General features: G+C 42.3%; 1 protein-coding gene across 5 annotated transcripts in view; it reads left to right on the top strand.

Moving 5' to 3' along the window:
• The window catches only part of FRAS1 (Fraser extracellular matrix complex subunit 1), a 404,790-nt gene that overhangs the window by 196,519 nt on the left and 181,135 nt on the right, over positions 1 to 27,136 (top strand). For all 5 annotated transcript variants that reach the window (XM_032400603.1, XM_032400602.1, XM_032400606.1 and 2 more), the window contains exons 15-18: positions 4,998 to 5,141; positions 10,023 to 10,163; positions 11,785 to 11,925; positions 13,424 to 13,600. In XM_032400603.1, coding sequence (XP_032256494.1) covers positions 4,998 to 5,141; positions 10,023 to 10,163; positions 11,785 to 11,925; positions 13,424 to 13,600 — 603 coding nt within the window. The remainder of the gene's footprint in view (positions 1 to 4,997; positions 5,142 to 10,022; positions 10,164 to 11,784; positions 11,926 to 13,423; positions 13,601 to 27,136) is intronic.

A 27,136-nucleotide genomic window follows, 5' to 3' on the forward strand; every position in this document is an offset into this window, starting at 1 on the left:
GCTCATTGGATCACGCGTGACATTCTCCGCTCTCTCAAATATGTCATCTCACCATATCCTCATGAGTTATGTATAACAACTCTTATTCCCACTTTACAGATTAGGAAAGCAAGGAACAGTGAAATTGAGGGTAAGATAGGACATTTTTTCATCCAGCAAGAGCTTCTTATTGGAAATTTACCCCCCTGATAATACTTTAGAACTTGGCAAGTACTTTCCCGTCATTTGTGTGATGAGGACAAAAGCTAGCGGTTGCTACAAAATGGATATGGATGGGAATGAAGGAATCTGACTTGTGGATGACATAGCTGCTTGTGTCTGCAGTTTGGGCTGCTTCTGCGTAGCTGCCGGTGAAAACCCCATTGGCGGTTTGGAAATCTGAACTGCAGCCTGATGAACCTAAAAGGGCCTGCTGATCCAGTGTGCCAATTCCCTGGGAATGGCAGGAAAACTTATCCCAAAAGGCCATGGGAAAGGTGAGGGACCAAAGGAGAAGCTCTTTCTCATTCCTGAGGGGCATTTTGAACTGCAGGCTGAGCCCACTGGCGTCTGGGAAGGCTTCCTGGAAAATGAGAAGTGGCCCAAAGGAAGTGCTTTTCACACTTCCCTGGAAAGGGGCTGCATTGCATGCTTAGAGAAGCACAGGTTGAAAATTTTTTTACAGCAATCTTCTATCTCAAAATTATCAAGTAACAAAAATAAGTTTCTTATTTTTAGAGTCTGGTTTCAATATAGAGTTGCCAAAAGAAAGGTAATTCGTTCCTTTTCATTTTGAAATGAATTGCTCAGCAAGCCAGCACATGTCTTGCTATGCTCTAGAAAAGTCAGGGGCTTTCCTAAATAAATTATCTACTGCATGTCAGATAAGAAGATGGTTTTCTCTCATTAGCCCTCTTTTTAAATTTATTGCCACGTTTTCACAATATACAGTCCAAACCCTGGGTGATCTGAAATGTATCACTAAGAGAAATTATGGTGAAAAGTCAGGGAGTGACCTTCTCTTTTTCATAATAACCCAAGTGTAATAAAAGCCACATGTAAAATAAGCCTGGGAGAAGAGATTATCTGCAGCAGCATGTGTTCAGTGTTAGAAATTAGAAATCAATTGCAAAACACAGTAGGAGTATGTCATTATAAGAAACGTGACAGCTCAAAAAAAAAAAAAAAAGAAGAAAAGAAAAAGAAATGACAGCTCAGCATAGTTCCATATTGAAGAAATAAAAATCCCTTCTGCTGCTTTGCTTGACCATTTGAACATGCCTTTTGTTTGCTATGGACACAGAGAAGGCGGCCTCGCATTTGGTACTCTATACAGATGTAGCATAAGTACTTACCATCCTAAGGAGATCTGGATTCCAGCATTTATTAGGTACATTTACAGCCTCAAGTTTATCTAGCTTAAGTTATCACATGTTCACACTATGACCTCATGATTAGTTGTTTCCATGTAGAAGATAACTGATAGGATGACTGTCATAACCGGTAAAAAAAAAAAAAAATCTGCTGTGTGTGTATTCATTTAACATACATTTAATGAATGCTGACTTTGTACCAGTTATCAGTCTGGACACTGGGGGTTTGAGGTGATTCAAACGTGGCCCCTGTTCTGGAGGATACTATATTCTGTTGAAAGGGATTGATTTGTAACCAAATGAATAGGACATAGGATAAATAGCATAAGAGAGGAGGTACAACGTGCTGCAGGAACACAGAGGAAGAAGGGACTGTTTGGACAAGTTCAGCAAAGCTTCCCAGAAGTAGTGACAACTTAAGCCTCTCAAGTGTAACCAGGATTACAGGGGCTGTCGAAGGGGCTGGAGGCATTGCCAGCTGGGTGAATCCTGTGTGGGTCATCTGGAACCCACGAACCCGTATACGGCATGCTTAGGGCACCCTGCTGCATGAACTGGCCTGCTCGAGGGAGGTAGCAGAAGGCAGGGCTGAAATGTTAGGTGCAGCTCAGTTTGTGACAGGCCTGAGTGCCGTCCCTAAGCCTGTAGCCTCTATCCTGCTCATCCTTTGGCCCTGTTCTGATTGGCAACACTAGGGATAATGTTAAAAAATATTTAACAAGCCATATGGCACAGATCAGATTGGTCTGAAGGTTGGGGGGGGGGGGGACGGACCTGAGACTCTCTCCTGTGCCAGAGCTTTCAGTTGCTGGAACACAGTGTCTTGCAGGCTTCCCAGGGATGAAACCAGAATCATCAGGGAGGGACCAGGATGACATCCCTTTGCCAACCAGTTGGAAGTATTTTTACTAGTTTAAAAGCCAGTGCAGCTGAATGTCTGCACCCCTACCAACCAATCCCCGAAGAGAACTAGAGGGTCGTGCTTTAATTTCTCACCTCCTCTGTGCTCCCTTGACAAAAGATGATTTCATCCCTTAAGAATGTCTTGAGTTAATTACCCTCTCCTCTCCCCACTGCAGAGTAAGCTCTCTAAGAAACAAAACTGATTAAAACTCTTACAGATGAAGTCCAAGGTCCTTACCTGGCCTTCCATGATATTTGTGATCTGGCCCCTATTGTCTTTTTAGTCTTACTTCCCATCATCCTCTCAAGTACTTGCTCCCTGGTGCAGTTTGTGCAATGCTACCAATGAGCTCAAGTGATGGGGTGGTTTAAATGTTTCCTCTAGCTGACTTCTGACCTGTGGCTAGCTGGGAAGGCCCCACAGGCTAAGCACAGCACCCTGCATGTGGTAGGTGCTTCTGTTGAACATGGATAGATTAGCCTGGCATAAAACCTTCTTAGGAATGAAATTGGGTTTTTTGTTTTTTTTGTTTGTTTAGGTAATGGCTTTGAATCAACTCCTGAGTCAGTAAGGCAGAGGCACAAGAAGGGATAGACACTTCAGATGATGACTATAGTCAGTAATTGAAGGGTAGTTGAATAAGAATGAATGACAGATTTCGTGGATGTTCAGGGTGGAATTTGTTACTCGGATCTTTAATCCACATCTTTAATTATAATGTACTTTGGGTAGCTTATCCTAATATTAACAGTGTTCTCATGTAACACTTATAAAATATAAATAAGGTGTTAAATATAAATGAGTACCAGGTGTAGAGTACCAAGCAGTGTACTCAGCACAGAGTTAACTAAATGGAAATGGGTTCTGCCCTTATGAAGCTTACGGTCTAGCAAGGGAACCAGCTCATAAATAAGTAAACTTTCTTCCATCTCTGTTTTTCATCTGCTATTGTCATCTCTTGCCTGGACCAGAGCAGTGGACTCCATGCTGGTCTGTCTGCCTACATGCAAGTCCTTAAACCCTCCCTACTCGGCAGCCAGAGCGAGCTTTGAGAATCAGGGCTTGTGTTGATCTTGCTTAACCCCATTTGAAACTTCACATTACACTTAGGGTAAAATCCTAATTTCTTTCCATGATCTCCAAGGTCAAGTTTGATTGGGCCTCTGCCTATCCCTCCAGCCATGAATCAGGGCACTGTGTCCCACCATTCCTCACTGCACCCCTCTGTGCCCTGCTGGTCCCTCTGCGTCTGCTAGCTTTAGCCATAGGGGCAGCCGTCAGTTCCTTGACCTCCTGAGCTCCTTTCTTCCCAAGGACTTTGTTGATGCTGTTCTCTGGCTCTCTCCAGGGCTGGCAACTTCTCATCCTTTAGATCTACCTAAAGTTGGTTCCTTCCGCCCCCACCACTGTTATTCTTTATCAGAGAGCCCTTCCTAACATTTTTTAAGACGGGGGTCGGGGAGGATCAGAGGGAGAGGGAGAGAGAGAATCTTGAGCAGGCTCCAGGCCCAGTGCCAGGCCCGACACAAGGCTCGATCTCACAACCCTGAGATCATGACCTGAGCTGAAATCAAGAGTCAGACACTTAACCCACTGAGCCAGCCAGGTGCCCCATAGCATTTAAGAGAATCTGTAATTATCTCTACGTTTGTTGGGGGAGGAAAGTTGTCTGAAATTAAAGGCTTTCCTGCGCAGTTTCGAGCTGAGAAGAGAGGATTGGATCTTAAGATTTGCAATGAAGGCACCCTTTTCTGATTCTAAAGGGATACATAATTAAATTACTTACGTATTTAGTTCCCAAGTCTCTTCCGATCAGCAAAGGCATTTCCCCCACCAATTTTGGTCAGAATGAATACCTCTGCAGAACAGGCTGTGCTCCACGGTGAAGCAAACATTTTGAAAATTAGGATGCATTAACAGAAGAATAGGTTGGGGTTAGCCATACAGTTAACCAACTTTTAATATCAGCAATCACTCAGAATAGCCTCTCTTTGCAGACATGCTAAGGTGAAAAGCAAGCATGAGTAGTAAAAATCAAATGCTGGAAGAGGAGGATATTTTTGAGTGTTAAAGGAACAACTCTGGTTTAGGAACAATGTATGGTTGGCAAGTTAAGTTGTAAGAGAAAGGTACTCAAGATGCATGTTGAGAGCAGAAGCTAGTGGTGGGGCCGGGGGGTGGGGGGGACTAGAAGAGTCGTGAGGGAGGACAGAAGGAAGGGATGGGGGTGGGATAGAGAGAAGACAGGGATGGAAAGCGGGGAGAGAGCAGTAGAAATCCAGCAGTAGCAGGTCTTTCAAAGTCTAATCCAGGATGAGAGTACATGGCATCCCTCCTTGCTGATTCTTCATGGTGTTGGACGCAGGAGCGGTGATCCTGTCAACACTTCATTGTATGGTTATGAAAGACAAGGTGGCAAGGTGATGGAGGGCCATCTGATTTCATTAGACAGACCATCTTTTGTCTAGAAAACTATAGTTCCCTTCCCTGTGATTCCCATTACTCAAAAGCCTCTGATTTCCTGTTCCAAGTCTCTGAGCAGTAATTTATTGAGTTGTACTTCTGGCCAACAGAAATAGTTATTTTTGGTGGAGGGTGTTTTTTTCTCCTGTGGTATACATATGCGATTTAGGAATGAAGGCTCCAACATCCTCCTTATGAATTCTTAAACCTTTGAAAGAAAAATTGCAACGCGTCCTTTCTGCTATAGATTGTCCACTGATTTTGCCGCTTGCCTGCAGTCTGCCACGAGTCCTGTGCTGCCTGCTGGGGTCCGACGGAGAAGCACTGCGTGGCCTGCAGAGACCCCCTCCAAGTGCTGAGGGAGGGCGGCTGCGAGAGCAGCTGTGGCCTCGGGTTCTACAACAAGCAGGGGATCTGCAGCGGTAAGTGCCCGGCTCTGCATGCCAGAGCAGCTTGCTTTCTTCCAGCATCCTTTGTTTTATTAAAATCATAACATTTCTTTTAGTCAACGAATATGCAAGTGTTGGGGCACCTGGGGGGCTCAGTTGGTTAAGCCTCTGCCTTTGGCTCAGGTCATGATCTCGGGATCCTGGGGGTCCTGAGATCCAGCCCTGTGTCGGGGGTGGGGGTGTCCCTGCTCAGCGGGGAATCTGTTTCTCTCTCTCCCTCTCCCCCTGGCTTGTGCTCTCTCACTCAGTCTCTCTCAAATAAATAAATAAAATCTTTTAAAAAAATATGCAAATGGCTGCTAACATTGACAGTGTTTTAGTAGTTTACAAACCCTTTTTGTCAACTGGTAGGATCGCCTTTGACATCCCCACTTCACAACAGCATGTTAGGTTAGGGTGCTCATGCTAGCCTCATGCTGCCATGCTCAGGCTGCTTTCTCCAGACTCACAGCTGTGGGGAGAGGAACAGGTCTTCCTTCCTCCAAATTCCCAATTCCACATCAGTGCCAGACTGCATCCAAATATTCATGGAGACAAAGACGCTCCAGAGCAGCCAAAGCAGACCTACCCTTGTGTTGGCGTCACTGACTTAAAGCTGAAGCTGTTACTGAGTATTCTGTCTTTTATGCCCACGGCATGGCGGTAAGAGTTAACCCAGCTTAGTGCTTCCTTCCAAGTGCTTTATAAACATTAACCCACTGAGAGGCAGGAAGGTAGCGGGGGTCGGCATGACCTTGGGCAAGTCACATACTCTGTCCGTGTGTCAGTTTCCCTTTTGTAGAACGGGGGTAACCGTAGCCACTGTGGGTGACAGATAGTGGCCCCTCGAAGATGTCTGCATCCTGATAGCCAGCACTTGCGACTATGCCGCCTTAGATGGTAGAAGGGGCCCTGGAGGGGTGATTCAGTCAAGGATCCTGAGACGGGGGAGACTATCCTGGCTTATCCGGGTGGGCCAGTGCAACCACAAGGCTCCTTCCAGGAGGGACGGTGGGAGTCTGAAAAGGAGGTCTGAGACAGCAGCGGGAGTCAGGGTGATGCCAAGAAGGGGCAGGGCGCATGCAGGCAGCCTCTAGGACTGGGGAAGAGACACGGAAATGGATCTGCCCCTAGGGCTCCCAGAAGGAATGCAATCCCGCTGATGCCTTGACTTCAGGACTTCTGACCTCTAAAACTGTAAGATAATAAATTTGTGTTGTGTTAAGCCACTGAGTTTGTGGTCGTCTGGCCCGGCCGCAGTGGGAAACTGACACACACCGGCTCAGAAGGCTGTTGGGAGGACGGAGGTGATACAGGCAGCCATTTAGCCCAAGTGCTGTGTTTGCTGTCTATTCCTCACGACGATTGCAGGCGGTGGTTACTAGTATCATCCTCATTTTCCAGATGAGACAGAGAGGTTAAGAAACTTGCTTAAGGTCACGTAGCTAATATGGGGCAGAGTTGGGATTCAAGCCTCGGTCTTCTGGCTTTAGATCTTACCTGCCTCCTAACTGCTCTACTAGTTATAAAGAGACGCCTCTCTATGTACCTCTGCTATTTCTCCCTCCCTTCTCCTTCTCTCCTCCCTCGATCCTCTTGTCACCCTTTCTCCCTGTCAGTCTTCAGATCAGTTGCCAAGTCCACAGGTAGGCACCTGACAGTGAATGAAAGGTCTGAATTGAGTTTACTGTGATGGTCATACCTATAGAAAGGCTGTGATGACTTTCTTTTTAAATAACAAAGTCCATTAAATCAATAAAAATGTGCAGCCCATAAAACTTTCTTGAGTTACTGTCCTTGTTTTGTTTACTGAGCAGGGCAACAGCAAATATGATCTTTGGGACTTGACAAATCCACTTGTCTTGGGGAAGAGAGATAGCCCCTGGCAGCTGCTTGCTTAAAGCTGTGCAGAGATCCATCAGCATCACTGGTGTGAAAAATCTCACTTGATGTGGACGAGTCACAGGTGGCTTTTTGTGGAGTCAGGCGAGAACAGGAAAGAAAGGCCAGGCTCTGCCGTATTTTAATCTTTTTCTGCCAGCATCACTTTCCCGCTCAGTTAAGCCAGATGCATTCTCTAAAGGTAATCAGATGTCAAGTTTGCACGAATCCAAAGACATTTAGCCTGTAAGTCCCCAAGGAGGCTGGCTACTGTCCCTGATGGGGGGCAGTGACACTGACCTGCTACCGAGATGGTATATCTGAATTGAGAAAGCAACTTCTGCTGGGGAAGCAGGTATTTAAAATCTGTACCTCTGAAACAAATAATGCAATATATGTTAAGAAAAAAAAAAAAAGAAGAAGATAGCAGGAGGGGAAGAATGAAGGGGGCGGAAATCGGAGGGGGAGACGAACCATGAGAGACGATGGACTCTGAAAAACAAACTGAGGGTTCTAGAGGGGAGGAGGGTGGGAGGATGGGTTAGCCTGGTGATGGGTATTAAAGAGGGCACGTTCTGCATGGAGCACTGGGTGTTATGCACAAACAATGAATCATGGAACACTACATCAAAAACTAATGATGTAATGTATGGTGATTAACATAACAATAAAAAATTTAAAAATATAAAAAATAAATAAATAAAAAATAAAAGGAGGGATTTAAAAAAAATGAGGGATTAGTGTGAGCCTTGAGGCAGTGAGGGGTGGAAATCTACTTGGGCTGAGAGGTTGGATGAAGAAAGCCAGAGCTCCTTGCTGACTGGAAGAATTAAAAAAGACCACTGAGGGGCGCCTGGGTGGCTCAGTCATTAAGTGTCTGCCTTCGGCTCAGGTCATGATCCCAGGGTCTTGGGATCGAGCCCCGCATGGGGCTCCCTGCTCGGTGGGAAGCCTGCTTCTCCCTCTCCCATTCCCCCTGCTTGTGTTCCCTCTCTCGCTGTGCCTCTCTCTGTCAAATAAATAAATAAAATCTTAAAAAAAAAAAAAAAGACCACTGAACAGGTGCCTTAGGGAGAGAGTATACATCTGAAATGCTATCTGTATACATTTTGAAACAAAGCATCAGAAAAAAAAATCTTCCAGACAGGAGAATGGGCCATTGCTGAAAGTCAGCCAAGGAATCAATTGATCAGCGAGTAATTGCTGAACGCCTGCCGTGTGCTTAGCATGATGCAAGACTTTGTGATACCATTGACATCGACCCGAAGACCTTTGGATAAAGACGGGAGTTTACACTTCTCATAAAATTCTTAGAGCTCTCTAAGTTTGTATCAGATGCCTTCAGAAGTGTTCATATAAATATTTCCTAAAACATCAGTGAACCAAGTCACTGATTGGTATCAGAATGTTAATTAAAACGTCCGATGCTGATAATGCTGACTTATTTCCAGTTCAATTTAGTGCTATTCAAGATAAAGACTGGCTGGTGTTGGTTTAATCATTTATAACTGAGAGGCCCGTATCTCTAGAAATCTCAAAGTCAAGTGCTGAGAAAAATCCAGCACAACCTGTCATACACGGTGGTGTGCCCTGGCTGAAAGAATTTACAGCAACCAAGTTCATTGGCGGTTCATGCTTTGAGTTTTACAAATGTTAGATATAAAGGGTGGGGAAATTCAAAGGACAAAAACCTCCTCATTCTTTAGTCTCTTAAGTACTTGTGCTATTATGAAGGGCTTTTCTGACTCTAGCTAACATAATAAATCAAAATAAGCTCCGAGGTTTCTGTTAGCCATTCTCTCTCTTCCTTCCTCCTCTCCTTTTTTCTCTCTTTCCTTCCTTTTATATTCATTTCCCTTCCTCACCAAGGCAGCTATTTCAATTTTTTTAAGACTTTATTTATTTACAGAGTGCATGCATGTGTGTGCGAGCAGGGGAGGGGGAGAGGAAGAGGGAGAGGGAGAAAGAATCTTAAGCAGACTCTGTGCTCAGCATGGAGACTGACACAGAGCTCCAGCTCACTACCCTGAGATCATGACCTGAGCCGAAACCAAGAGTCAGACACTCAACCAACTGAACCACCCAGGCACCCCTACTTTAAATTTTTTTTAAATCTTTTTGTTTTTATGGGCTCATGTAAAATGGGTATTCTTTTGAGTGTACATACCTTTTTTTTTCTTAAATGATGTGTTACAGAGTTCACGTTGTTCTTTTTTCATTCAGCATTATGGTTTGAATCACCTGTGCTTCTATATCATCTAGCTCTTTGCTTCTCACTGCTGCATAGTACTCCCTGGGCTGCATCTCCCATAGCTCACCCATCCACTGTTCATGACAGACTCCCCACTTCCCTCCATCCCTATGCTGTCTCTAGAGAACACCAGTGAACAGCCTCAAACATGTCCCTTTATGAACCTCTGTGGAAGGTTCCCTGGGATGGGTAATCTGGGAGCAGAACTGTTGGTTTCTTAACTTTCCATATTCTTTATTTGACTAAGTAGTGCCAGGTAGCTCACCAGCATCCATACTCTCAAGTGTGAAGCTTGTCTCATCTCCACATCCTTGCCACCATTTGGCATTATCAAGCTTCAGATTTTTTTTTCTGGTTAATAGGTATACCGGGACAGCCCATTTTATTTGCATTTTTCTGATTATTAATGAGTTTGAGAATATCTTCAACGCCTATTGGACTGGCATCCGTACCCCCAAGCCCATTTTGACTTTAAATCCTATATTATATTGGACATGCTGGTGGGTGTGCCTCAGAGTATTTGTTATGCTTGGTTCAATGAATAATTATCTGATTCTCCTTCAACTGTGAAAACAGAAAGTACAGAGTCCTTTGAAATGTTGGAATCAAGGAAACAGAACTCAGCTGAGCAGCCAGACAATGTGATTACCATGTTGATACCACCTGTGGACATTGTACAGCGTAGACTTCTCTGCTCCCTTTGCTCATTATTGACTTTCTCTGGTGGGTTTCCTCCCCCTTAGCTTGTGACGAATCCTGTAAGAGTTGTGGTCCCAGTAGTCCCAGGTGTCTTACCTGTACTGAGAAGACAGTGTTGCATGATGGGAAATGCATTGCTGAATGCCCTGATGGGTACTATGTTGAGGCCACTGGCAGATGCAGAGGTAAGACGTGGGTAATCATTGTTGTCATCATCGTCATCATCAAAATGCATTTGACATATTTGACAATACTTGGTGCTATATGCTGCTCACTTAAGAATTAGTGTGTATGATGAGAAGATGTCAAATTAAAAGGAATAGCATTTTCATTCTAGAACCTGTGTGTATTTGGTATGGGAGTGGGTGGATGCTGTGGGACTTGAGTGATTAAGTAAAAGACTTATGCATATCAATCCTCATTAGGGATCATTTGGTCCTTTTCAGTGCGAAGAACATCTTTAAGATCTTCATATAGTCCTTGTGTACTAATAAACGGTCACTAACTTAGGTTGTAGGTATGACAGAATCATTTCTTAGATGGCACAAGCCCATATATCGGCAATTACAACACATCACAAAAATAAAATATAAAATAAACCAAGTTTGACAGCTTGTAAGGCCTAAGTCTGTATGTATTGAAAATTTGGTCTTATGTGCTATTTATGTATTGTTTCTTTCAGATTTATACAACTTTAACTATGAAACATTCCTATTTGAGACTTTGTAAGCTTCTACTTACGTATGCTTGACTTGTGTCTTTCCTTCGAGACAACTCGGGGAACTTACTGCTGCCTGGGAGTCCTTGATTGCCCCTCTCCTCCAAAATAAACATACGTGTTCTCACTTGCACCTATAGTGTGGGTTTGTGGCAGAATGTTTCGATCTGTCCCACAGCCTTGTCTCAGCAACCTCCTTTCTGTATGCCAACCCCTTTACTGGCCCAGTGTTTATCCCTCTTCCGCAACATCCTGCCCCCAAGAGTCTCATCCTACTTCCACACTCCCCTCTCCCAGCTCCTGCCTGTTGTTTTCTGGAGTCTCCTAGTATCTCAGTCCTGTCCCTTAGGACAGGCCATGGTACCATTTGTAAATCAGAGTCAGAGATGTCCCACTGTTACCACCCAGGACTAAAGCAGCAGAGATGCATGCCTGACATTGTCATATGTAAAGATTGTTTAATATAATTCTTCCTTAAAATCCTATAATGTCAGACCTAGAAGTATCTTAAGTGATCATTTAGTCCAACCTCACAATGCATTTGCCATGGAGCCTAGGCCTGGAGAAACCTTGCCTTGGCTAAGGGCATAGATAAATTAGTGGACAAGCCAGCCAAAATTCCAGTGCTTCCAGAACTCAGACACAGAAACTTTTCACTCTTCCCTATTCAGGTAGGGGGTTTTAGGTTCAGACAGACCTAGGGCTAAATCCCAGCACTGCTACTCATTAGCTCTATGATCTTGGGTAAATTTTTTAACTTCCCAAGACCTCAGTTTTGTCATCGGCAAAACCTCGTAATTGCTATGAAGATGAAATGCAGCAATGTGTATAAACCCCTTAATGGAAACAGCGCATCAGGGGTAGCCGATAAATAATAGAACATGGATAAAAGATGGGTAAAGGGTCACCACGGGCAGTTTTGGGTATATAACCACTTCCTAAAACATCTTTCCGCCTGATTTGGTATGATAGCTGAAGGGGATTGAGAGCGACACAGAAGGGGCTTCCTGATCCATAAGGAGCCCAGCTGAGAGGTAGGCTCCCTGTTCACTTGGGTTCCATGGTGTCCCCCTCACTGTCCTCCTCAGCTTGTCATAATTCATGTGCCGGCTGCTCCGGACCCACGGGCTCACACTGCACAGGCTGCATCCAGCCCCGGGCTCTGCGCCAAGGCCGCTGCCTGTCCAGCTGCGGAGAGGGCTTCTACCCGGACCACGGGGTCTGCAAAGGTACCGTCGGTGTCGTCCTCATTCTTGAGACTTTCCCATCACGAGGACAAAGATTTAAGTGACTTTTCAGTGCACTTTTCCCTACAGTGTATCTTATATCGCTATGTATACATTCTATGCTTTTTTTTCATTGCCAAGGGATAATCTGAAAAAAAAAACTCACGTTGGAATATTTGTGATGACGCCCCCCAAAATTCATGATTTTTCTGGCCATCCTTGAAAAGACTGTCATTTCCTTTACCGTACATTAAGACAAAACAAAACTCTTACTTCCTCCTTTTCCCTGGTCTCCTCGAATTGTTCATGTGTTTCGTAGTCTTCATTTTGTTTTTCCCTGAAGAACCTTTTTTTGTTAACGATATAGCTGAGCAAACTGAGTTAGCAGCAATGCCTCTGGGCTGAGGGAAATGGAAACTCTTAAATAGCTGTTTGCCAAAAAGGCTTTGGGCTCATTGGGAGGGTGGGATCATTGTCTTTTGAAACTAGGACATTGGGAGCATACACTTCAATTAGGTGAAATTAATTTATATGTGTTTATATGTAGGGGATCTTGGAAAAGAGTTTGAGAATAGTTAGAAGAATATACATATTTATATATATATATTTATCTATATATTTGTATCTATGTTATATATATTTATATATGTTATATAAACTGGTATATATTTTATAAATAAATATGTATTTTTATAATTTTTATATAAATATATACATATATATTTGTATACATATATGTTAAAATATATATGTATATATTTAAAACAGGGCAGCTGCAATAAATACTCTGAAAAAGAAAATTTAGAAATCTTTTAAAGAACTCTTTTAGAGTTAATTGTATCAAAGTTAGTTATATATCAAAGAGCTCTTGTAAAGAGTTAATTATATCAAACGTGGGCATGAGATAGTTCCAGTAGTCTGTCTGGGTCTGATTTCAACCAGTAGCCCAGAAAAACAAGAAACTGTGATGGATTGTCAAATTCCTGTTGCTCTTTCGAAGGGGGATCTTCCTTGTCTAGGAAAGCAGCCTTTCCTCACATAAATTCTAGAAGGATTTTGTTGCCTGGATGCCTATATAGTGGGTGATAGATGACATAGTAGACAATAATGCGATGACCATCTTTGCAAAAAATATAGTAATGGCCTTTGTATGGATGGTTCTTAAAATCTTCAATAAAAACGGAGGCCATGGTATTAAGACATCATTCAGTAAATGTGTATCTGGAGAACCAAGTCAGTATTGTCCAGTTTGCTGGAGTTTTTTCATGCTCCAGCTTGACAGACCTCACAAAACCAGAGAGATGTGACCAGTTAACATCACCCTCATTAGGCCTCTCACAAGTATTATCACCCTGTGCTATATATAGAACACTAGAAAGCAGTTTTCTGATAGGATGTATCTGGTGAACTCTTCTAAGTGGCTTAGATTTAATTAGGTACTCTCGTTGGTTGCAACGTATATATGACCCTTGTACTGATTTCTGCGTTTTGTTCTTGGCAGCCTGTCATTCCTCTTGCCTCACTTGTGTGGGTCCAGAGCCCTCTCACTGTGCCCAGTGTAAGAAGCCCGATGAAGGACTGCAAGTTGAGCAGCTGTCTGGGGCGAACATCACCTCTGGCAAGTGTCTGTCCCAGTGTAGAGCCCACTTTTACTTGGAGAACACTGGGCTGTGTGAAGGTGAGCAAGCATGATTTGCAGAAATGTTAGGTAGCTTCTCGGCTTTGCTCTTGAGAGATCCTGTGAGGTGAGAACAAAGCCAGAAGACCTTTGTTTTCATGTAAGAATTGTTCCAGGATGCTTGTGGATGGAGCAGAAGATGGACATGCAAAGGGGTGGCCCCCACTGATGTTCTCCTTCCCTTGGTGAATAATAGATGATCTTAGAGAGCTGGTTCCATTGACCCCACTGTCCCCAAAGTTACATTCTAAGAAGTTCCAGACAGGAATTATTTCAGAGACAGTATGAGTAGCTAAGAAAGACCCAGAGCTCATTGTAGAATTCCATTTAGGATTGCTTCTAATTTGCTACTCTGGATGAATATGAATTGGTCCCTTCAGGGCAAAATCTGGACTTCTGTCAAAATTTAGAAGTGATTCTTGCCATTGCCTAGCATATCATCTACAGAAAATTGATGCCATCCTGAATAATTTGACTCAATAGCTGAGTCATCTATGAGTGGCTGAGGAGTTGAAGGGGAGATATAGATAATTTGGGGAGAGGTTGGAGAGGCCCCTCTCTGTTCCTATACGAAGTTGCCTTGCTGTTGGGTGAATTATTTGACTCTCAAGCTACTTTAAAAAAAATGCAATACTTACAGTTTTCATTGTGAATGTGTGTTCATTAAAGGAAACTTTGAATGTAGAAAAAGTAGAAAGATAATCTGCCCACCATCTACCACCATCTACCACTTGGGTAATTGCCTTTACCATTTTGCTATAATATATCCAAGTCTTTTCCTATGCATAGCTTTGAGTTTTTATTTTTACTATATAACTGTAAGCCTGTTGTAGATTCAATTTTGTATCCTACAATATCCAATTTTACATTGGAATATACCCTCACATGGAAATGATAGATTTCAAGGTTAAAAGATTTTGATAGTCAGTCAAATGGCATAGTAGGAAGTATACAGATTTGGAATACAGAGACCCCAGGCCAGACACTTAAGCTCGCTGAGCCTTTGCATTCACAGCATTAGATGAGAGATAATTATCTTTCATATGGGCTTTTTGCCAGGATCAAAGGAGGTTAGGAGTGTGAAAATTCTTGGTAAATTGTAAAGCTCCATGCTCAAATGTTATAAATGTCTGTCCAAATACTCAGGTGTTCAGGAACATTATAGGGGTAATCCCCTGCTCCCAGGGGTGCACCCTGCTCCCTGGGATGCACTGTTACAAAGTGCTTAGAAATTAGGGGAAGCATCTTTATTTTCCAAATACACTGGTTTCCACCCATATATGCCTTGTCTAAACTCTCTCTGGTCCGCTAAACTTTCATGGCTCTGTTTCCACAACTACTTCTGAAATACAGGAATCTTTGTCCCTAAGAGTCCCAGTGCCTTCCCAAGGCACACACCACACAGCCTTCCCCTCTGATCCTGGGAGAAATCAAGAAGAAATCTTCCCAGGCGACTCAGCGTAGTTAGCCTCTCCCTATAATTTTGAACACTATATTAAAAATGAAAAATAGGGAATTTGAGGAGGGATCAGAAAAGAGAAACAAAAATGATTAATGTTTGTAAAACTAAGTTGTAAATAAAAATTGGAGTGACCAGGGTTATCCAGCCAGAAAATAATGTTACTGTTGATTTGGTATACACCATGAGCCAGACACTAGGAGAAGTACATGACTTGTTTTTCACTAAAGTCTGGTACCAACCTTGTGGGGTGAGTGGGACAACTATTTTAGAGAGGAAATGGAGGCTTCAGGGAGTTTAGGCTGTAGCTTGTTCAAAGTCATATATCCAGCACAGAGTAGAATCCAGTGGAATCTCAGTCAGCCTGATTCTTGTATCCATGCTCTACACCAAGTTGTTACTGTATTATGGTCACTGACAAGGGGAAAGCATAGCATACTAATACTGCAGGATTGGAACATCTTAAATTTAAGGAGGCATCTTCAACAAAGGGGAGTTTTCTGGGAATCCCTTTACACAGACACCCTTTTAAAAGGATTAGAGTGTAATCCGTGTGGAATGGTTTAATCATGGTCCCATGCCAAAGGTCTAGATTGACCTCTGGAGTCCCTTGTGATCCCATGATTTTATGCTAGTTCACATAATATTATTAGGTATCACACTATATAGCTGTCTACTCACGTTTATTACCAAATCCTTGTGCAATCTCTGCTATGTAGATTTTGTTGTACTCAATTTATAAGTGATGAAAATGTGGCAGAAAAGGTTAATTGAGTTGCCCAAGATTCTGTTGGGAAACTGAGTGCAACCACCAATTGTTTCCAACCCTATCTGAGTATTAAGTGTGTTGATTGATGTGTTTCCTGTCACTCATCTCATATCTCTGGAAACCTTTCTGCCTTCCCACAATCTGTTCCATTTTTTGATTCTGCCATGGTGTTGTCAATGCAATCAGGCTGGGGAGCCCTATGAGACTGGGCTCTCCTTCTCACATGTTCCCAGAAATACCCTGGCTTCCTTGCAGAACATTTAAAAGGTTGGAGTATTTTTGCGGCTGTACCATTGAGGGTTTATTTTACAGCACGTTTGATCTCAAGTGCTGTTCTATAAAGAAAAGAAAAACAACTGTTTCTTGGAACTCTCCCTCTTCCTCTCTCTGAGACTGCAGTACAGAGTGATTAGAATATTACTGCGGCTAATGAAAGCGAGAAGCAGATGCATTATAGGAAAAAGCAATTTACTTAGAGTCTGAAGTGATGTCAGAAGTTATAAAAGTTTCAACTCAGAGCTACATGACAAACCCAGAAATTATCTAGTGGAAGATGAAACAAAAATACTCGAGATATTTGACTAACATCCAAGTCTATGATTGAAGGACGAAAAACATAAAATTAACAGTGACCAAAGAGAACATTGTTTATTAGTAGCTGGAGGGCAGTCTGTTTTTATTCCTTCCTTCTACAAATGTCTGTTGAGTGTTCCCTCGGTGCTGGGCATTGTCTAGGTACTGGGGGTACCCTCATGAATGAGTGAGACAAAATTCCTACCCTCGTGGAATTTATATTCTAGTGAGAGAAACAGATCATAAATAAATGAATAACAACAGCAGCAACAAAACCCATGGTGTGTACTTGGCTAGGGGTCTGTGCTATGAAGCCCACAGTGGGATAATGGGGAAGAAAGAGGTGGACTGAGGTGGGCTCCAAAGCAGAAGGGCTCTGGTGAGAGGGGGATGGGCACCTGCCTGTATTTGTCCTGTGATTTGGGCTCATTCTCAAAAGTGTATCCTTGTATCCTTCAGAACATGGAGCTTTGACATTATGTTTTGTTTTGTTTTTTTGCACATGGCTTCTATGTTTACAAAATGTGGCTAGAACTGCTGGTACAAAAGACAGTCCGTTACTAATTGTGAAAGACAATGTGAGGCATTTTCTGTAGTCAACCAAAACTGTGCATGTTTATTCAATATTAACATCCAGTACTAACTAAAAGAAAGATTTTAGTAATGTTACCCAGAGTTCACCTCACCTATTTAACGGACTGTGTCAGCATTGACAGAGTCTAGTTTATTTAACAAAACAAACAAACAAACAAAAGCCAGGAAATACCCATCAACCCCCTTGCTCAAATAAAATAATACAAATTCAATCCCTTCAAAACCTCCAAACATCAAAAAACTATCCTTTGCTTTTTTATCCCTCTTTATCCCTCTCCCCCCCCCCCAATAGTTTTCCAGGACTCCCTGAGTTCATAAATCTATCTGAAATCTCCAGGGTGGAGCTGGGTAGGGGGCCGCTATCTTGTACAGGGTGCCATTCTCGTGTTAAGTCCTGTGACAGGTTCCTCCTGGAGTCATTTAGTGACTGTGCAGCCCCTGGGCTGTACCTGACAGCCCAGGGTGGATGGACAGGACAAAGGACCTGGAGCTCTTGTCACTGGGAGGCTTCTCCTCTTTCCTGAGAATGTTCCTAGGATCAGATCAGATCACTCAACTCATTTTCAGATTCTCCTTACACTGTTGTTGAGGTGGTTTTTTTGTTGTTGTTGTTTTCTTATAAAGGACTCAACTATTTTGAAGCCTTAGCTTTCAGTTGAGGTTTCTCTAGTGCAGAGCTTTTCATAGGAATCTCTTGGGAATCTTGTTAAAATGTGGATTCAGATTTCATAGATCTGGGGTGGGATCTGAGTTTCTGCATTTATAACATGCTTTCAGGTAAGGCTGATGCTCCTGGTCCAGGGACCATAGGTGAGTAAGCAAAGCCTCTAATTAAAAAAGGGCAAATATATCATTTTATCATTGGTATACTTCTAACTAAAGCAGTTTAACAAAAATCTCAATTTTTATTTCTTCTTATTGAATGCATAATACATATTACAGAGATTTTAAAAAATACAGATAAGAAAAATTAGAAAACAAAAACATCTACTACTAGGTCACCCAGATTTAGCAAATAAAAATACAGGATTAAGAAATAAAAATATTTAGGGCGCCTGGGTGGCTCAGTTGGTTGGGCGACTGCCTTCGGCTCCGGTCATGGTCCTGGAGTCCCAGGATCGAGTTCCACATCGGGCTCCCTGCTCGGCGGGGAGTCTGCTTCTCCCTCTGACCCTCCCCCATCTCATGCTCTCTCTCTCATTCTCTCTCTCTCAAATAAATAGATAAAATCTTAAAAAAAAGAAAAAGAAAAATATTTAGCAGATAAAAAAAGGAATTTTTTAGTGTAAGTATATCCCAAATATTGCCTGAGATATTCTTTTTTTTTTCTTTTTTAACATTTTATTTATTTATTTGACAGGGAGAGAGCACAAGCAGGGGGAGCAGCAGGCAAAAGAAGAGGGAGAAACAGGCTCCTTGCTGAGCGAGGAGCCCCATGCGGGGCTCAATCCCAGGACCCTGGGATCATAACCTGAGCCGAAGGCAGATGCTTAACCGACTGAGTCTCCCAGGCACCCCTGCCGGAGATATTCTAAAATGCTATTCAATGTTTATCTGAAATTCAAATTTAACTAGGTAGCCTTTATTTTTTCTGTAAATCCTACCTATAGCCCTTCAATCTTGAGATAACCTCTTTTAATCTTTTGGCATAGATTCTTAGTTATTTATGTGCACACACACGTGTGTATATATATCTCACTTCACAGTTTATAAATTCCTTACAACCAAGAGTTTTATTAGAAATTCTGTAAGTTTGGGGAGCTTGGGTGGTTCAGTCAGTTAAGTATCTGCCTTCGGCTCAGGTCATGATCTCAGGGTCCTGGGATTGAGCCCCTTGTTGGGCTCCCTGCTCCCCGGGGAGTCTGCTTCTCCCTCTCCCTCTGCCCCTCCCCCCACTAATGTGTGCTCTCTCTCTCTCAAATAAATAAAATCTTCAAAAAATTCTGTAAGTTTACATTTACTCCCATTTTACAGATGAAGAAAGTAAGGCTTAGAAGGAACAAACTAATGAATGATTTAGCAACTGAGGATCCTAAGTTGCTACATAGTTGCTCTGGAAATATTTCCTTCTTTCCAAGCCCAGATCCCTTGTTCTTCATTTCACGCTAGAGCTTTACAATTGAATTTCAGGCCAGGCTGTCTCAATTAATGATGCAGTTCAATCACCATGTCAACAACTTGGCAGTGGTGACCAAGGACCGGATCTGAACATGGTCAGGATGATTAGATTTAGCCACATTATTGCCCCGATTCTGTGGCAAATGAATGGTGGATTCTCTCCGTTCCTACACAGTTCAGCAAGAGGGTTCAAGATGATCTAATTTTGAGGGACTTACATGTTTTTAAAAGTGAACTCTATACTACAATAATGAATTTTACTTACATGTCTTCTGTTTTAGTATGTCAGTACACACACTGCTTTAACAAGAATGCAGAGGTAACCAACATTGGGTCCCATTCCTGCATTGGCATCCTTCTCATTATATTTGAAATAATCATGGAGCTTTAGTCAGGTAAACATTAGGGAAATTTTAGCATCTAAATTTTTCCAGGCTTTCTTTTTCAGTCTTGAAGATAGTATTGCCTCTTTAGGCTGGGTCTTACTGCAGGGGGCAAAAGTGCACAGAGTCACTACAGGTTTGGTATCAATTTTAAAAAATTTGTTTTTCTTCTAGTTTTACTGAGCTATAATTAACATATAACACTGTGTTAGTTTAAGGTGTACAACATAATGATTCTATACACATATGTATTGGGAAATGACCACCATTTAGTAACTTTCAGATATACGATATTGTTAACCATAGTCACCATGCAGTACATTTTATCCCCAGGACTTCTTTTATATCTGGAAGTTTACACCATTTGATCACTTTCACGCATTTCCTACCTGGCAACTACCAGTTTGTTCTCTGAATCTTAATTGTTCAGCCAGCCCTGGCTGTTGAGTGTTTTTCAAACCCTTTGTGATTGTCTATGCTACTTTCTTTATTCTTAGTGGCCCCCAGTAGTTGAGGGTGCGCTAAGACTTGTCAGTGTCCCAAAGGGAAGGATCTCAGCACCTAAGATGGAGGCTGATTGAAACTGGAGCCTCAAGTAGCAGCTTTTACATCAGGCAAACGTACCTCTTTCAGAGGAACACTGGGAGATGGGTATTTTTGTCTGTTCCCTCTGCACTGAGCCCAGGGGTGACAGCCAGCCGGTTGAGAACTGTTTCTTTGTTTGCTGCCGTCCCCTTGAACCAGTGAACTCAAACCTCGCTGACCACCAGAGCCCGGCTGTCAAGGGTGTGCCCGACATGTGCATAAGCTCCGACATGTGCATAAGCTCTTTCCAGGAAGACACTAGTGACCTGGAACGGGGCAGAGGGAGAGCACAAATACGGTGTCCACATCCCAGGTCTACGAAGCAGGCAGTGGGCCTCTATGTATGCATTAAATTAGAAGCCTGACCCTTAGCCAGCAGTTTTTAAGATATGCAAATAGGTCTCTTTCAGGGAAAAGCAGGGAGAATGGGCCTTTCTGACTGCTGCCTCCTGGGGGAAGGGGAGGGATAACCACCAGTAGTCCTTGTGAGCCCATTAAGAAATGTTTCTTTATTTGCTATAGCCTTATGGATTTTGTGGATGCAAGCCCCTTTGGCTTTCAGAACTAGGGTTTTGGGGGTCTGTCCCTCGGGTGGACTCTTAAAAGTTGGAGCATCGCATGTTGGCTCTAAACCCTTCATTCCTAAGGGAAAAGCTGGGAGGTTCTTCCTGATTGTATGGCAGTAGGGGTGGGGGTGGGTATGTCAAGAGTGTCCCAGCCTTTCCTACCTGTTTCCATATAGGTTTTTTTTCTCATTTGCCTGATGTGGGAAGAGTGTCCCAGCCTTTCCTACCTGTTAACATATAGGTTTTTTTCTCATCATTGCCTGATGCCTAGGAGTCCCTCAGCGAGTTAACTAGTTTCTGGATTTTTTTCAGAGGGAATTGTTCCATGTGTAGCTGTAGATTTGGTGTGTCTGTGGGAGGAAGTAAGTTCAGGAGCCTTCCATGTCACCATCCTGGACTGGAACACCATTTTTTTTCTTTTTAAACAGGAAATTCACCAATTATTTTGGTCAGTTAATTAATTTGCTTTAGGTGAACCAGGAGAAAAAGTATATCATGGGTATTTTGATCTATTTAGTTGTTGCTAAGATTCACCCAGGGCCTCAAGGCAGAGTTTTAATTAAAGAAATAAATGGGCAGGAGTCTGCCTGCTTAGCTTAAGAGTATGTTATTATTTATGAATTTGGGATTCCCTTGCATTAATTGAATAAAATACATGGCATCTATATTAAGCAACACTCTTTAATGTAGTCCCCAGAGTGCTGACATAAGCTGTACAAATGTATGCCTTCTGGTAATTTTCAATCTTCTTCACTTTCCCCTTCTTGTCTTTACAGCATGGCTGTGCTCAGCTTTGGGGATAGAAAGATGAAAAAGGTAAAGGCCATGCCTTAAGGAAAGCATGATCGAATAAGGGAGACTGACATCTGAACGAGAAATTAAAAGAACATGATACATGCAGTTGTAAGGACCAAGGGCAGGCTGCTGCCCCAGGATGGCCACTTTGGCATAAAGACTATTTTGAGTTAAAAAGCAATAAAACCCCAGAAGATTCAGGAAAAGCTCTTTACCTTCCCCACCACTGCCTAAAAAGAACTTAGATAGGGAAGGAAGAGAGCTGTCACCATAGATAACGACATCATGATATAATTTGGGTATGGTAGACAGGGAGGAACCTAGCAAGGTCTGTTTGATCAAAGTCCTGTGTATGTCCCATTGTTTCTGAATGGGCCAGCAAACATTTGTTTACCTAACATTTACTCTCTTTCATCTTCCTGAAGATTGCATGCCTTCCCTCTGAAATCTCAGACCCCTAACCCCATCTCCTTAGTTTAGGATGACATATATACCTCCTTTTGCCTGTCTTTGGAATTTCCACATCTGTATGGATTCCCTGTACATACACTATTAAATTTGATTTTCTCCTGTTAATCTGTCTTGTGTCAGTTTGATTCTTAGACCAGCTAGAAGGACCTTGAGGGGACAGGAAAATTCTTGCTCCCCAAAATCGTAATGGCAGTAGGCACAAGGCTCAAGTAGCTTGCCCTTGACCCCTACAACAGCATGTATCATGTTCTTTTAATTCCTTGTTCAGATGTCAGTCTCCCTTACTTGATCATGCTTTCCTTAAGGCATGGTCCTTATATTTTTCATCTTTCTATCCCCAAAAGAGCACAGAGGAGACTGACTGCCTGGGGGAGAGAGTATGTGAAAAGATCTACAGAGAATGAACTACATCATCAGTGTGTTGAAGGGTTAATAGCAGTTCACCAGGCAGAAGGTGGGAAAGGGCATTACAGGTCAAGGAAACAGCAAGTGCAAAGGCATGCTGTATTTAGAGAAGTCCGATGTATTTGGTATTCCCGCAGTATAAAGCTCAAAGTGGTGAATTGTGGGAAATGATACTGGAGACATGGGGGTGAGTCATGTCATGAAGGGCTTTATGTGCTACACTGAGTTTAGAGTTGACAATACTGGTATTGGAAAGCTGTTAAAAGATTTTAAGTAGGGGAATAATATGGTCAATTTGCATTTTATAAAGATCAACCCCTTACCTGTGCAGCAGGTAAATGGGGAGAAACAGTGGAGCTAGTTGGGAAGCTGCTGCACTAATCTATATCATGAGTGATATTGAAGGTCTGCACTAAGGGGCCATGGGAATGGTTAAGTTGGGATAGATTTGACAGAGATTTAGGGAGTAAAAATCACCATGTCTTGGATGGGTTGTGGTGACAGAAAAGTAAAAGTCTAAGGTTTCCAGCATGAGTGTCTTGGTGAATAGTTGGACTACCAAGTGAGGCAGGGAATACAAAGGAAAGACGAGGTAGTGGGTAGGATGTGGGGTTGGGGGTGGATAATAAATGCAATTTTGGACAGGAGGAATGTGATGCCATAATTTGCATTAAGTAGATATGGGCTGAATGTGGAAGTGGATGATGAGTAGTATTTTGGTAAGAGGAATGAGATACCAATGAAATACCAAGTAGAGGTATCCCCTAGGCAGTTAGATTTATGTGGTTGTAGTTCAGAGTAAAGGCCAGAGCTGTACACATAAATTTGGCCCTCACCAGCATGGAGGTCGTCGTTAAAGCCATGGATAAGTTTGCCAAGAGTGAGAAGAGAAAGGACAGAGGGTGCAATTTTGGGAAGCTCCAATATTCTTGATGTAAACAGAGAAAGGCTGAAAGGAAATGATCAAAGAGGAGAACTAGAGGAGTGTGTTGCCAGTGTTCCCATCCACCTGCCCACCCACTGGCTCACCTACCTACCGACTCACCCATCCAATCAGCAGAAATTAATTGATTGAGAACTTATGACATGCCAGGGACAGGGACTATGATAGGTACTGCAGGAATCACAGAGATGGAAAAGATGTGATTCTTACTCTTACATGGTTCAGCTCATTAAAAAAAAAAAGAGAGAGAAGGAAAAGGAGGGTGATGGAAAGGGGGAGATTGACTTTATTCGACTTAACTCATTTCAGTTTTCATCCCTTTTCACAGTACTCCTACTGTATTTCCTACAGGATTTTTGATATTTACATCATAATTCAAGAGAAGTTTACCTCAAAAATTGTTTTTGACGTGAAAAGCCAGGAAATTTTATATGATGTGAAAATAAGAATGCAGGACCACTTTTTATATCATTGAAAAGAAAAAAGAAGTGGTAGTATTTATTGTCTGAAATTTAAATAGGGGATAGGATAGAATAGAATAAGATAGAGTAGAATAGAACAAAAATTGATATGTTCTAATTGTTTTAGGTAATATTTTTACTGGCGTCAGGTTGATTGGACTTTACAGCCATCTCAGGACACTTTTAATGCCAACACTTTTAGTGCTTAAGCTGCTCAGTTATGCTTTTTCAGAAATATACTTAGCCATCAACTGGAAAGCCACTCTCTAAAAATGTAGTATTGATTTGGGGAAATTATTCATAGAACTTCTTTCAAATCTTTTCCGTATATGTCCTGTAATGGAGTTAGTCTTCCTTGAAGGATCTTAGACTTCAAACCAGAACTCCTGCTATGAAAGCAGCTTCCATAAAATGATAGAGCCTCATTAAAGTCACTGAAATAGTGTAGACATTTCCCAAACTGGTACAGAATTGATATTTCATGAGATTGTTTTAAAGATGCAATGCAAATGCCTGTACTTACAGAAACAGAGCATTGTAGAGGAAAAAAATACTTTGACAGGGTGGTCACCCAATATATCATTTTCCCTCTGTGCCACTCAGCAACTAACAGGCTCATTATCCATCTGGTTATTAAACATTTCCAATGACAGCAGTTCTGAAGTTTGCCTTGGTGATGTTTAGATTTCTAAAATCTAGTGGATGACAAAGGGACTTTCTTGTGGAGTTCTTAGCCCATCAGTCTTTCAACTTGTTTGTCCTCTTTGCTTTCCTGTTTTATATAGTACAATAATAACCTTTATTCACATTGAGCCAAGTTCTCACATTGACTTTGTGACCAAATGGAATGAAATAAAATATGTTGTGTGCTCATAAGGCATTAATTCATCTTTCCCTAGTTTTCAATTCCACAATGATATGATTTGATTTCCTTTTTATTAGGGAGGTATAATAGGAAGAGCTAGGGATTTTAGCAATCTTGTAAAGTCTAATATAAACATTGGTATTATCATAGGTATATTTAAATATGTGGAAGTATGTTTCTTCCCCAAATCATCCTGGAAAGCTTTGTGTTGACAATATAATTTAGCTGGTTTTTGAAATATTGCCACCTGACTTTCTGTTACATGCTGTTTCATTCATTTGTGTTACATGTGTCTCACATAATGGGCTAATATGTACCCTTCCTTTATAATATTTGCTTACCTGTTCCTTTTTTGTTTTTTGAGAAGGAAACATTTTCTCAGTGATTTTGAAAATATTTGGGGAAAAATTTTCTTATTGAGGCTTGTGTTAGTAGAGTTGTTTACAAGGCAATTAAAAAAAAGGAAATTATTTTAAAAGTTGGAGCTCTAGCTCTATTTTTCATATAGTAATAAATACTGTTGAATAGATATAAAGCTCTGCAGTGTATCCAGAGATGAGGATCAAAATATTTATTAGCCAGTAAGGCAAGTTACTGCCCAATCCAAATGGGTACGGGCCTTAGCTCAGGAGCAGGGTCCTAGAAGCCTCGTGGTGGAGGTGTTAAACCTCTAGGTGCTGGTTTATGGATGGGGCAGGAAGCTAGGGTGGGGCCAAGGCTGCAGGGAGCACTAGAAGGCTTAGGACAGCAGTGCCTATCAGCCATGTATCGGTAGTTGAATATTTAACCACCACTACCACTGGGCCAGGACATCCTAGCTTATATGAGCTGCACATACATCAAAAACTGTATGTTGCATTTTTATTGGAGGTTGGTAGAAATGGAGACCTCAGTGGTGTAAAATCACATTTGGTTCTTCCAAGCTGCTGGTCTCTGTCTGGGTATTTCATAGAGGGGACGGAAGAGGCAAAAGAGGAGACTCAGAGTGATCCCTGCAGTTGTGGATCTTGTCCACTGGATGGACAGAAGGTGGCCTGAAATGTGTGGGGTCATCCACATGGGTAAGAATCGGGTCTTTGTCTTATTCACCATTGTATCCCCAACACCTAGACCTATTGGAGACTCAATAACGAATGAATGAATGATTGGAGGTGAATGACTATTTCACAATGGAGGTCTTATTATTATTCAGATATGATGAGGCCAAGAGATCAGGAGACAGCTGCCATTGAGAAGCATGTGTTACTCACAGTTCCCAAGAGGAGGGGGCACGGCACACTATGCAGGGGCCACATGGGGAAGCACCAGGGTTGGTCCAGAGGCAGAGGGAGTGAGGGGAAAATGTAAGCAACAGCCCTTATTGTGGTTTCTGTGGGAAGGAACAAGTGAGGCTGGGTAGCAGCATAGGATTGGCTAGTTGGAGTAACTTCAGTGGGCTTTGGGGTGTTGGAACTGTCTCAGGTTGGTAGGGGGATAGAGGCCCCAGTGTGAGCGATAGGGGAGGTGATGCGTGTGTGGACTTGGGACTGGCTAGTTAGCATATGAAAGACACGCTCCCAGGGTAGTCATTTACTATCTCTAGGAATTGGCTAGCCCTGGGAGGGCAGTCTCTTCAGGATTTGCAGGACCCCAGATGTCAAAGTAACAGAAATACAGAAAATAAAAAGACATGATTAATACACTGTCCACCCTTGGGAATTGATGCAAATATCCCCTATATTCTTAAATGCCTTCTTTCTCTTTGCTTCCACATTTCTTTTTACACCTGTGGATACTTGTATCATAGCACTTAATGGTAATAATTACTGCTAAGATTTATTAAGCCCTTACTATGTACTTAGCACTGTCCTAAGAACTTTACACTTTATGTGTTTCAAACCCAGTTAGTGTCCACAACACCCCATGCATTATGTACAGTTTATATTCACATTTTATACATGAGGAAGTAGGAGTCTTGAGAAATTACATAAATTAGTCAAGGCCACATAGAATTGCGACGTGATGCTCTTACTCCCTCTATGATACTTTGCCTCCCATTAATTGTATTCCAGTGACTTGCCTGTGTGTCTGTTGATGAAGCTAGTTTGAGCAGCTCAAAATGTTGGGACAGTTCTTCTCACCTGTGTATGTCCAGTCTCTTAGAGAGTAGGCACCATGTAAACCTTTGTGAGTAAGTCAAGCTTCCATCACTGTTCTCTGTAATTTGAGCAGCCTGATAAACAGCCCATTGTCTAATGATGGAGGAGGAGCTGTCCTGAGGGAAGAAGACCTGTCTTACGGCTTCCTGGTCTTTATTTGACATTCTCTGAGAATGGAACCTGGGAAGAAAGAAATGTATGACTGCAAATGGTTATTTCTGTTTCATGGCATTTGTGCCTTAATCTGGGTCCCACAGATGCTTGCTTTGCAGGATGTGGCCTTTAGAAAGAAGTATGTGAGATGTGTACCCTGTCCTTGGGAAAAACTAAGCCGATGTGGGGAACTTATTCCAACCCAGAAATGTTAACAGGAGAGACAGAGCTACTGCATTTGTCATACGGTGACTTTCC

Source organism: Phoca vitulina, unplaced genomic scaffold (assembly GCF_004348235.1).
Source record: "Phoca vitulina isolate PV1807 unplaced genomic scaffold, GSC_HSeal_1.0 scaffold3, whole genome shotgun sequence".
NCBI classification, from domain to species: domain Eukaryota; kingdom Metazoa; phylum Chordata; class Mammalia; order Carnivora; family Phocidae; genus Phoca; species Phoca vitulina.